The sequence below is a fragment of the Buteo buteo genome, chromosome 24 (assembly GCF_964188355.1).
Source record: "Buteo buteo chromosome 24, bButBut1.hap1.1, whole genome shotgun sequence".
Taxonomy (NCBI): Eukaryota; Metazoa; Chordata; class Aves; order Accipitriformes; family Accipitridae; genus Buteo; species Buteo buteo.
In genome coordinates this window covers 196,117-207,660 of record NC_134194.1, presented here as the reverse complement: position 1 = coordinate 207,660, position 11,544 = coordinate 196,117, and the positions used below count along the sequence as shown (strand labels likewise).

The 11,544-nt window shown below is 43.4% G+C and overlaps 1 protein-coding gene across 2 annotated transcripts in view; it reads left to right on the top strand.

The window, feature by feature from the left end:
* The first annotated feature begins 224 nt into the window (after window positions 1–224).
* Window positions 225–11,544, top strand: part of REEP2 (receptor accessory protein 2) — a 28,077-nt gene continuing 16,757 nt past the window's right edge. The window contains exons 1-8 of one of the 2 annotated variants that reach the window (XM_075056844.1): window positions 225–643; window positions 1,041–1,113; window positions 6,353–6,429; window positions 7,614–7,682; window positions 7,886–8,006; window positions 8,563–8,676; window positions 9,048–9,195; window positions 9,479–9,636. In XM_075056844.1, coding sequence (XP_074912945.1) covers window positions 231–643; window positions 1,041–1,113; window positions 6,353–6,429; window positions 7,614–7,682; window positions 7,886–8,006; window positions 8,563–8,676; window positions 9,048–9,195; window positions 9,479–9,636 — 1,173 coding nt within the window. In that variant the 5' untranslated portion in view covers window positions 225–230. The remainder of the gene's footprint in view (window positions 644–1,040; window positions 1,114–6,352; window positions 6,430–7,613; window positions 7,683–7,885; window positions 8,007–8,562; window positions 8,677–9,047; window positions 9,196–9,478; window positions 9,637–11,544) is intronic. The other variant, XM_075056845.1, reaches the window with a different exon arrangement.

Below are 11,544 nucleotides of genomic sequence, written 5' to 3'. Positions count from 1 at the left end.
TGTTGTTTTACATCCGGTTTGGGGTGCAACGGGGAGCCGTGGCCCTTCGAAACGCTTTTAACCTTAACGAATCTGTCTGTTCGCAGCATTTAACCGCTGTTGCCGCGAACTCCCTGGAGGAGGCAACTTCACGGAAGATGGCTGCTTCCGCGCGCTCTCTCACGCCGTCTTCCGAGGTATCCGCGCTCTCAACCGAGCACTTGCTCTTCTGTCCCGTTCTTGCATTGCGCATGTTGCTCCCCAGTAAGTCGCCTCTCCCTCCTCTCCCCGGGGCGGGGAGGGGCGGCAGGGCCCCCTCCCCGGGGCGCACCGCTCCCCTCGGCTCTGGCGGGAGCCCCGCCTCGCTGCAGGCTCTGGCGGGACCCGCCCCGCCGCCGCTGCCGCCGGGCGCTTGCCCTCTGCGGGGCGGGCGGCGCGAACCGCCGGGGGCTGCGCAGCGGCGCGGGGTGGGATGCTCGGGGCGCGCTGCGGCCCTCTCCCTCCGACGCGTCGGCTCCTCCCCTTCAAGCACCTGGGGCGGGGCTGCGCTTGCTGCAGGAACCTGCCCTTTAAGAGCCGCCTCCCGCCGCCGCCGACTCCCCGGCCGCCGCCCGAGCCCGCCCGGCGCCGCCATGGTCTCCTGGATCATCTCCCGCCTCGTGGTGTGAGTGTGGGGCGGCCGGGGCGGAGGGATGCGCAGGCCGCCGCGCAGGCCCCGGCCCCGGCAGGGGCGCCCGGGGGGAAGTGGCGGCCGCCGCCCGGAGCGGGGCTGCAGCGGTGCCGCCGGTTGCGCCCCGCGGGACCCAGCGCCGCGGGGGGGGGGGGGGCTGTCGCGGGGGCTGTCGCGCAGGCGGCGGTGGCCGCGGACCGGCGGGCCCGCGTAGGCTGCCGCGGCCCAAGGGCGGTGCCGTGGGTGGGGGGCGGCCGAGCCCCGCCTGTGGGGCTGTCGCGGGGGACCGGCGTCCCGCCGGGAGCCTCCGGGGCGCTCCCCGCGGCGGCGGGCTGAGGCAGCTGGCGGCGCGGGACGGCGCGAAGCGCTGAGGGGTGTGTTCTTCTCGCAGGCTGATCTTTGGCACCCTCTACCCCGCGTACTCCTCCTACAAGGCCGTGAAGACGAAAAACGTGAAGGAATATGTGAGTTCGGGTTCGCCGCGCCGGCGCAGCCCCCGCCCCTGTCCCTCGCAAGCCCCCAGGCCGTCCCCGAGGCGAGGGCTCTCCGGCTCGGCGGGGGCGTCGGGTCGGCCCGGCCGGCTGAGCAGCAGCAGCCCCGATGGTCCCTGGAGAAGTTGCCGAGGAAGGGCGCTGATTAAAGTGGGAGGTCTCAAGCCGTAAACGTGGGCTGTTTTTTCTCAGGAGATGCTGAGTGAGGAAGGGAGAGTGGGGGAGATACTGCAGCCTGGAGGCATCTAAAAGTGCAGGACAAGTTCTTTCCTCTAACTTTATCCTTACTCTGTGTCCTTTTACTGCTTTTTCAGTACTGTTTTTGTTTTCTTCCAAAAAGCTGAGTAATCTTGCTTGGTTTGTGGCTTCCTATCAACTTTGTTTGCGATCAGTTTGGTCAAGGCTTCATCCTTCTTCCGTTCTGGAATCGTTTCCCCTTCTCTGTCTATGCCACCCTTACAATTACTGTATTTAAAATACAAAATGCTTTTTAGTGATGTGACGTGTGGTCATCTTGCAGAAGGGCTGTTCTGAGTTGCTCAGTGGAGACGAGCTGTTTGGCTTGCGGGGGGGATGAGTTTCCATTTCTCTAGTGCAAGGAATAACCTGATGGAGAAGAGAGGTAATACGGGTGAAGAGGATATAATTTGTCAATGTTGCTTTGTGGTGCAGTCTGAGACTCTTTATCCAGCTGGCTCTGTTTGTTCCTTACAAAATGACACGTCAACAATAAATATTGCAGGATATAGTCCTTTTTTTGTCTCATGCTGCCTCAGTTCTCTAGAATTGCCTAGACCTTTCCTACATGTTGGCTTAAAATTCAGCCCACTGGTTTTTGAAGGAAGTGCTAGCTGAGGTGAGAGTCTCACTCATAGTGGACAACTTTACAGACCACCATATTTGGCTGAGGTGTTTTTGTTTTTTTTTAATACTGGTCTCAGCAAAGAAGTCAAAATGTGAATGTTCAGGAGGCATTGATAAATGATACAGTGTTTTGAGTATTAGAGACCTAGTCAGAAATACAATGAGGCTTACTAAACTTTGACATTTATCAATAATAACATTAGAAACTGAAAAGAAAGCATGAACGAAACTATCTGAATAATTGCATGATCCTGTGACTTCATAGTTATCTCTGAAGTTATGTATGAAGTAGTATTGTATTACTCTTGTCTGGTCTTCCTGTCCTCTTTCCTTCCAGTTGCCTGTGACCTTCATTTGTTGCATGAAATGTGTAATTTTTTTTTACCCAGAATTTTATTCTGGCTCATGAGTGTCTGTCACAGAATGATTGTTCCTGTTACAGAATCTGTGTTAACTTTAAGACAGACTCAGATTTCAGAGTTTTAAATTGTTTTGTTGAGAAGTTGAGGGGGAAAAAAAACCCAACAAACTCCTTTTTTAAAACAGCCTGTAGCATGCTTGTTCTGGAGCTCAAAAGACCCAGTGAATATGGAGCCTTTGAATTTGCAGGCATTCTTTACAGTAAAAACCTGCTTTTTTTCTGTGGGTAGGTTAGCTGTTGAGGTACATACATTCTGCAAGGAAACACAGCATTTGAATGTTGTGTTGATCTGATTGTCTTTTGGTAGGTGTTACCTAAATTGCTGTAAGACTTCCCTAATCTGATGGTGAAAAAGAAATGAGATATAGTGTTTGACTATCATAAAGTTGTCTTCGCAATAGTATCAACTAATCACCTGGTTGTAAGCTCCACTAGGGCTGATGTGGAAAAGTACGGCATTCATTTTTGGGTTTTGTTTAATGCTTCATTGATACAGTTTTTTTGAAGTAGGTAGTTCTAGATTGCTGCAGCAGAAAATTTTCACTTGTTTTTATTTTCAGTGAAAATACTGGAGTTGGTTCAAGAAAATGTATTTGAACTGCTAAAACTCATCTATAAATTATTTCTCCTTGAGAGGACTACATCAGAAATAAGCATTTAGGTGTTGGGCTGCCATCTGCCTAATTCACTGATCTTTGGAGGGCTTATTCCTTCTCAGCATAAGGGGAAAGGCAGGGAAAATTTTGTTAAACACAGGAAAGGGGGCCAATATCTGTTCAAACTGCTCTTCCTGTGAAAAGTCAGTGGGAAACTTGAATGCTGTGCTGCACGTTTTCAAAGCCCGCTGTGTCTATGTACTACTGCTTGCTCATAGTGCTTAAGAACCAGCATGGGTGGGGGAGAAAGATCTTGTAGGTGTATCTGTGCTAGAGAGTGTGGTATATTGAAGATTGAGTTGACACAGACCAAGCTACCCCAAGCAGCCCATCCATGGCATCAGAGTACAGTGCAAACTTGGTCTTTTCCCCCACCATGATATAAACTTATGGTAAGTCCTTGAGCAGCTGTGACAAACTGCTTCTAGTAGCTCAGATTGTTTTAAAAGTAATTTAGTTCCTTTTATGTGTCATCTTCAGCTTTGGTCAAATCTACATTCCAACTATGCTTTTGCATTTACTGAATTTACTTAGGTTCTTGGTGTGAGTTGGGGAGACTACATATGTGCAGTTAGCTGAAGTTGGTGGTCATCAGCCTGAGCAGCAGAGACCTGACTCCTTTTGAATGAATTGGAAAAAAAAAAAAAATACAGCCTGGTTTGACCCTCAGTTTTTGAAGGTGTTTGTAATCTGTGGATTACAAACATCATAAGAAAAAAAATTAATGATTCTTCCCCTCTGCTTTCTGCTCTTCCAGTTTCTGGTCATCTGCACTTCAGGGACTTCTAGAGCTAGAAGTTAGATCCTTCTAGTTTATTTAAGAGCTGTATTTCTTTTTGTCTTTAGCTGTGGAGCGTAGGGTGAAGGGTGGCAGGAAGAGACAGAGGGCAAGAGACCTATGTCCAGTATGAAAGATGTGAACACACAGTTCATTTAAACAGTAACAAAGCAATGTTTTCTGTTCTTCTCACTTCCTTTTCTAATACTCCTGAGCATTCTGTTAGCAGAATGAAAAATTCTAATGAGCACTGAGCTTATGGTTTCATCAGGCTGTCTACAGCAAGCACTCCTGAGTGGCATGAGCTAATTTATGTAACCACTTAGTTTTCACTAAGAAAAAGCAGATACTGTAAGTTCATCACTTTGTGTTTAATGACATGTAGCGACAAAATGTCAACTGGAGATCAATCAGTATAGATCCCTTTCTGAATTCTTTAATGAACTCATATATAATCCCCTGAATAGAAAAGTATCTTCTGCACATTTTGTCATCTTATTATTCGCAACCTTTTCCAGATCTTTCATGAAGATGAGCAGCACAGATCTCAACACTGATTCCTGTGGGATTCCACTGGTAACTTTCCTCATTGTGAAAAATGGCCATTTATTTTTATCCTTTGTTTCCTCTCTCTTAACCAATTGTTAATCCTCAAAAGTCCCTTCCTTTTTATCCTTGACAGTTTCATTTCTTTGAGTGTTTATTTAGGCTTGTTGAAAACTTTGTTGAAACTCCATACACCCTGCCTGTAAGGGAAGGGCTATAGCAAGAGCTTATGGAAACCTAAGAATTCTGCTACGTTTGTGAGATTAATTTTTTTCTGCAAAAAACATATTCCTCATTACGTTATATACATCTGTGTATCTGCTGATTGCTTTTATTATTATTATTGCCTTCATTTTGCCTAATACTGAAGTAAGATTTACTGGTATGTAGCTTCTCTGAAATCTCTCACCCATTGGGATTCCTGTTTCCCACCTTTGATCTGTCATTATTCACACACTTTTTCATACAAGAGCTGATTTATGTCGCTGCATTGAAGAGTTAACCATTCATTTCATAGAGTTGCTTTACAAGTCGAGTGAATGACTCCTGGTCCTGTCCAAACTGGTGATACAAGGGGAAGAAAAAAAAAAAAAAGCAGGAGAGAGCTATAAAATACAAGCTTTGCCAATTTATGTTGTGAAAAAATTGCACAATAGAGTGGAAATAATTTGGGCTACTAACCCCTATCTTCAAAACCATCCACTGTCTTAGAGGCAGCATAATTTTATTGGGTTTTTCAGAAAGTTTTGGAGGGTCTTTCAAGAAGAGATCACCAAATTTTCCAAAGCATGCAAGTTTGGGGAAATATATGCTTTTATAACTTCATTTGCTGTAACAAAAACTGTCACTAAACTGTTCATGTAATTTTAATACATGGATTAATGTGCGGATTTAATGTGTGGAATTTCCTTGATTCAGTTTAGTTCTTTCCCATTCTTGATGACACTAACATTGTTAAGTTGCTTTTAGCAAAGGTGACCTCTTCTTTCTATTTATCTGCTACTTACATTTATTTTTACTTCTTAAAAGCATAGAAAACTGGTAATTTCCCTTATAAGATATTGACTCTTCTGCTATTGGAAATTTTGGGGTAGCAGTTTTTATAATTCAGCTGATTCTTCTTTAGGCATAATTGGGCTCTAGTTGAGAGACTTGTTACTAAAACAGCAGAGTGTGACTGTGTGTGTGGTTAGGGGGAAATGATTTTGTGTTTGCTTCGAAAGAAATACCTACTGCTCCAGAAAAAGTTGTGAGGAAGTAGGGAGATAGACGATAGGCATACAGATGTGCCATAATAGTGCAAAGTACACTTTGTAAACTATACTCAAGGCCTTAAACAAGAAGGTAAGGTTGATGCATCATGTTCTTTGTTTTCTTACGTCTCTTACTGGACCTTTATTTAAAAAGAAAAGAGAAATGCTCCTGTAATTTCTGGGAGTAATGATTAAGGCAAAGAATGCTTATTAGTGAGTTAAAGCAAAATACTATATCTGTTGGTTTGGTGGGGTTTTTTTCTTCCCCCCAAAAACCTTTAAATCAAGAAAATATAGGGCTACAGTTGAAACTGAACTTTTGCATATGTGTGTATATATGTATGTATTACAATAATTATGATATATGAAAGACTATAACTTCTCAAAGTGAACTGCTTACTCTTTTTAGATAGCTTATTTGGGACTTTAACACTGTTGCATCATGATATTGCTACAGGGCGTGTGTTCATCAGTGTATCTGTATGCATTTATCTATTTAGAGCACATTAATCCTACATGTTTTCCCAAACTATAATGTACCATTTGGTATGTGACTCTCTCCATTACTGATTATATATGCCTTCTTGTTGAATTCATCTTGATGTGTGGAGATGATGAGTCATTTTTACTGAGAAGACATTTGGCTTTTTTCTGGGTTCTGATGGATGTTTATTGAGTCACTGCTGTTTTGCAGGTGAAGTGGATGATGTACTGGATTGTGTTTGCCTTCTTCACCACTGCAGAAACTCTCACAGACATTGTTCTTTCTTGGTGAGTTCCTTGGTGGCATGGGTTTTTTTGTTGGTTGTTTGTTTTTTAAAGGTGTAGTGTTAGGATGCTAAGAGTAAACTGTCTCTCCTTTAGGAGTTTTCAATCCCTATGAAGAGTCTGCAGGTTTGTAGATATTGCGGGTAGTAGCTGTTGTCTTATCTGTTTCATCTTCTATACTTGCGAACAGTTAAGATAAATATGCAGTATCTGTAAGAGGATCTTCATTAATTCATAACAAAATATTTTCGAGAAGCTGTTGATATGAACTGGTCAAGTTTGAGAAATGGTGGTCTAAAAGACACTTAAAAAAAAATTGTAGAAGGAAGGGACCTGTTTTGCTTTGCGAGCCTGTTGTGTGGAGGAGCAGATCAGATGCATGTCTGTGCTCCGAGTGGTGTTTTGCACGATTAAATTATCTTCCACGAGTGGGGGTGGGGTGGAGTGGAGTCAGGGAAGCAGGTTCTTAATCCTTTCAGTGCTGTGTGTCGTGCTTGGCAATATGGAGGCCTCCAAAAAGGACAAGTCATTGTTAAGTGTCTTCAACTGAACCTTTGGAACAGTATATCTTCAGTTTCCTCGTTGCTTTAGTGTTTGAGCTTTGCATACGTCTCTGAAAGAATACTAGTCAAGAGTTGCATCTTTTAAAGAAACATGAAATGGCTACACATGCCTTACAAAAGTACCCAGCAGTTTTGCTTCTTCCTGCAGATACTGTGAAAAGCAGGCAAAGATCTAAAAAGTATAAGAGCTTTCGCTTGTTCACATACTTGAAATGGACCACTGAAAACAGAACTCTCTTACTACTAATAGAGACAGTAGAAGTTTGCATTCACTTGTTTCAATAGAGACAGTAGAAGTTTGCATTCACTTTTTTCAATCTCTGCTACTGTATCTTCCCAGAGACTTTACTGGGTAAGGGTTAGAGGTGAAAGACTTACATGCTGCCTGCTCTTTTTCATTTACACTGATCCTCCTTTTGTGTCTTATCTGAGGAGTACCTACTGGAAGTTTCAGAAACTGAGCCATCAGCCTTAGCAGGAACTGGAGATCTATTCAGATACGTAGTTGAAAACTTTGGAAAATGAGAGGGAAACTAATACAATATTAACATCCAGTGGATACTCTCTAAACAAACTTCAGAATGATGAGAGTAGCTATCAGATTGTAATTTGGTGTGTTTGCAGGGCTGAGAGATGCCCTGTTTATGGAGTTTTCACGGCTATGGATGAAAGACTAAATGAGACTCAAAGAAGGTATGTCCTAGGATTCCAAAGAGGGTTCTACTATTCTGACCTGATATATCGATTCTTTTGTTTCTGAGCCTTTATCTTGCCTTTGCTCCTTCTGCCTATGCTGCTCTCTTACCAGTTATCTTCATCTGTCTCTGTGCTGATCTTGATTCCAGTTCTCCATCTTTCTCTCTCTCTCTTTTTTTTTTCTTCCCTCTTTCTCTCAGGTTTCCCTTTTATTTCGAGCTGAAAATCGCATTTGTGATTTGGCTGCTCTCCCCTTACACCAAGGGCTCCAGTGTCCTCTACAGGAAGTTTGTGCACCCAACGCTCTCCAATAAGGAGAAGGTACTCACTTGTTGTTAGAAGATACTGATCTATCTGGGAGCTGACTGACTTCTGATCAGTTATGCCACAATAAAAACTGAAATGTGTGAATCATGCTTGTGTTGACATTAGTGGATGTAGAATGATTCTGTCTCTGACAACGATGGCAGCTTACAGAAGATTGTAATGTAGCCAGTAGTTTGCCTAATGCTTAGAAAGCATGTTTGGCTAACCCAGTGTCATGAGCCCTTATAGTCACTGTCAGTAGTTAAGCTCTTTGAATCACGATAGGAGCAGCATGTTCTGTAGCTATGCTGTTTTTTCACATTGTCAGTATAAGCAACAGCTTTGTTTCAGTTGTTACAACTTGTAATAGCATACTTCAAGTAAAGGTTGCATTTGCAAGCTTTCTGTAAGTAGCAGAGAAACTGCAGTTACATGATCAATGACAGCTGACGCTGGTAGCCTGAAAAAAAAGTGTCCAGATGAGCTTTGGGGTTTTAAGGGTGATGGTGGGGAGACTTTGATCATGTTTGTAATGAGGAGCTAAATGCCATGTTCCACATTGCCTTCCTAGGAAATTGATGAATACATTACTCAGGCTCGTGACAAGAGCTATGAAACCATGATGCGAGTTGGCAAGAGAGGGTTAAACCTTGCTGCCAATGCAGCAGTTACTGCAGCTGCAAAGGTAATGCAACACCTTCTGTAACATTCAGGAATTCCCTAGCAGTTTAGTTTTGTGTGCCAGCAATTAGTGCTGTGGGTCTGTTAAGGATGCTGGTACTTGTTGGCACCAGTCTACTTTTCCTTTCCTCCAGTTTGCCTTCCAGTTAATCCCATCCTTTGTCTTACGAAAAGCGGAGGGAGAGTGGAATGGGTTTTGCTTTAACCTCTTCCCTGTTGGTCTTGGGAGCATACTTCTCTTTTTCCCTTCTCTGTTTTTTTTCAGAGTACCCTAGTGGGGAATAGGGCACCTTTCCTCTTCTTCTGAATGATCCCATGTGAGATGATCTTGGTGAAGGCTAAGTGCCCTTGACCCTAATTTTTATGTCCTCTTAGGGCCAGGGAGTTTTGTCTGAGAAGCTGCGAAGTTTCAGCATGCAGGATCTCACTCTGATCCGGGATGAAGATACCATGCATATGCGAAGCCAGGAGCCACAGCTGCACCCCTCTGGTGGAAGTCTTCTTGAAACCATCGAGGACTCGGGTATAGAACACTGCTGCTGGGCCATTGTGTGAGGGAGGAGGGGTTCCCTGGACTTTTCATGCATTGGGTCTCAGAAGGACTACAAGATTTCAAATCATGTGGGAGAAGTTGCGTTGTCTTCCCTAGTCCCTTCCCATCTACTAATACATCTCTGTACTTTTTGGATTATCCTTCTGAAGGATTGTTGACATCTCCCTTTCCTGTGGTCCTTCAGGATGGGCCATTTTAGACTTCATGTGATTTTTCAAAAGTATTTGCTAAAACTTTTTCTCTTACTCCTTAGCTTCCTGTTACTCCTCAGGAGAGGAGAGCAGTGTGGCACAGAGGTCTAATGGAACCCCGTCGGAGACTAGAACAGACCCATCAGATGAAGATGCAGGAGACAAACTTCCTAAACGTACCCAAAGTCTCAAAACTCCTAAGAAGATGATGAAAGCTGAGGTGAGCTGGTGTGTAAATTATTTCCAGCACATTGATTTGTAAGCTTTGTTGGAAGGCTCTGCCTTCATAGTCTTGGTGCATTTAAAAGCTGTTTGTATAAACGTTGTTGGACTAAGTCTTTGCTAGTTGAGTCCTACATCAGAGGACTTGCTGTCTACTTGCTATACTAGTCTCTAGCTTTTGTATTTTTATCATGCCTGTAAGCCTTTGTCATAAGCCAGGACCCAGCTTTGCTTTCATTCAGGTTTTCTGTTGAAGGGTGGGGCATTAGATATTTTTGGTGTGTTTTGTTGACTGTATCCTCTCTCCTGTCTGTTACAGTCTGAATATGTAATACTACTGTGACGTTTATCCCTAGGACAGCCACTTTCTCCTCATCTAAAATGCAATGGTCCTGTACCCTTGTAGGCTTTCCTGGACTTCTGCATATTAGATATGGCGAAAACATAATTACACACACACACACGCACTACTCCCCATCCCCCCTGCACTCCCCCACCCCAGGGTTTTGTCTTAGAGTTTGGGTAACTAGTCATTGTTGAGCTGTCCCCTCCATATGTCCGTGTGATGATCTAGGATATTTACAGCCATTCAGGTGGGACATGAGTTGCCTGTATTCGTATTATTAAAACAAACCATACATGAAAATAAAGGCAGTTGTGCCCAAGAGCCATTTTAGCTTAACAATCTTTTTTTCAGCCATTGATGTGTTTTGTAGAATATGCGCTTTGAGGTGCCACTTTCCAGGTTTTGACTTTTCCTTGAATGTTTCTTGTGGCTTGATTTATGTGTGATAAAATGCTTCTCTCTTTTTGTGAAGTTGAGGTCCTATTTGCTTGATTCAACTCAGACTCCTAATATTATTTTTGATTTTTATTTAAGATAGAGTGCTATATGAGTGGCTCGCATTGTCGAGCTTTTCAGGCTAAATATTAAATAATTTGGTGGAAAGTAATTGCTTAATTTTAAGTCCTACTGTTAACCTGATTTTACAGTGTGCAGGACACCTTTGCATGTGACTAAGTACTCTTTGTAACAGAATCACAGAATAGTTGAGGTTGGAGGGGACCTCTGGAGAGCATCTGGTCCAACCCCACTGCTCAAGCAAGGCCATCTAGAGCCGGTTTCCCAGGCCCATATGCAGATTGCTTTTGAATATCTCCAAGGATGGACATGTATGTCTAAAGATGCATTTTAAATCAGCCTGGATCTTTTTTAAAGTCCCAAGGCTTACTTCTGAGTTGACACCTCTGCTTTCTTCTCTAGCATATTAGACAGGAGCAGGGAAACAAGAGGAACAAAATTTGATTCTAAGCTTCCTAGTGAAGAATTTTTAAAGTGAACCTGTGAAAAGACAGTAATGACTCTTCTGTACTGTTTATTGTAAATACAGAAATTCTGACAAAGCCCTTTGCAGGCACATTGTTTTTTATGCTCAGTCTGTTTGGATCTTTGGTTCAGATGTAGAAATTGTAGGAGGTCTTTGACTGAGATCCCCGAGATTGCCCAGAGGGCCTGAATGTGTCGTAGATCATAAATGTACTCTTCTTGCCAGTATCTAGAAGGAAGGACACTGGAGTAAAGTGTGCAAACTAGTTCAAGATGTTTCTACATCTTTCAGAGAACAGCATTTGGGATGGCAGTCAAGAAGCAGAAAAGTTCTAGCAGTGAAGCGTTATGTGAATGTTACCACTTTGAAATACCGCTATGTCTATCTTTTGTCGAGACAGCTGACTTCGATTTTATTATCACACTTGTCCTGTTTTAGAATGTCTTCTCCTGGTTACTATTTGATGGATATGCTCAGAGTGATTTGTTTACTAACCAAAAACAAGTGGAATGGTTAAGTAGCCTTTTTGAAACAACAGATGAAATCAATAGGGTCATCGTGTTGTAGTTGTTTTGTCC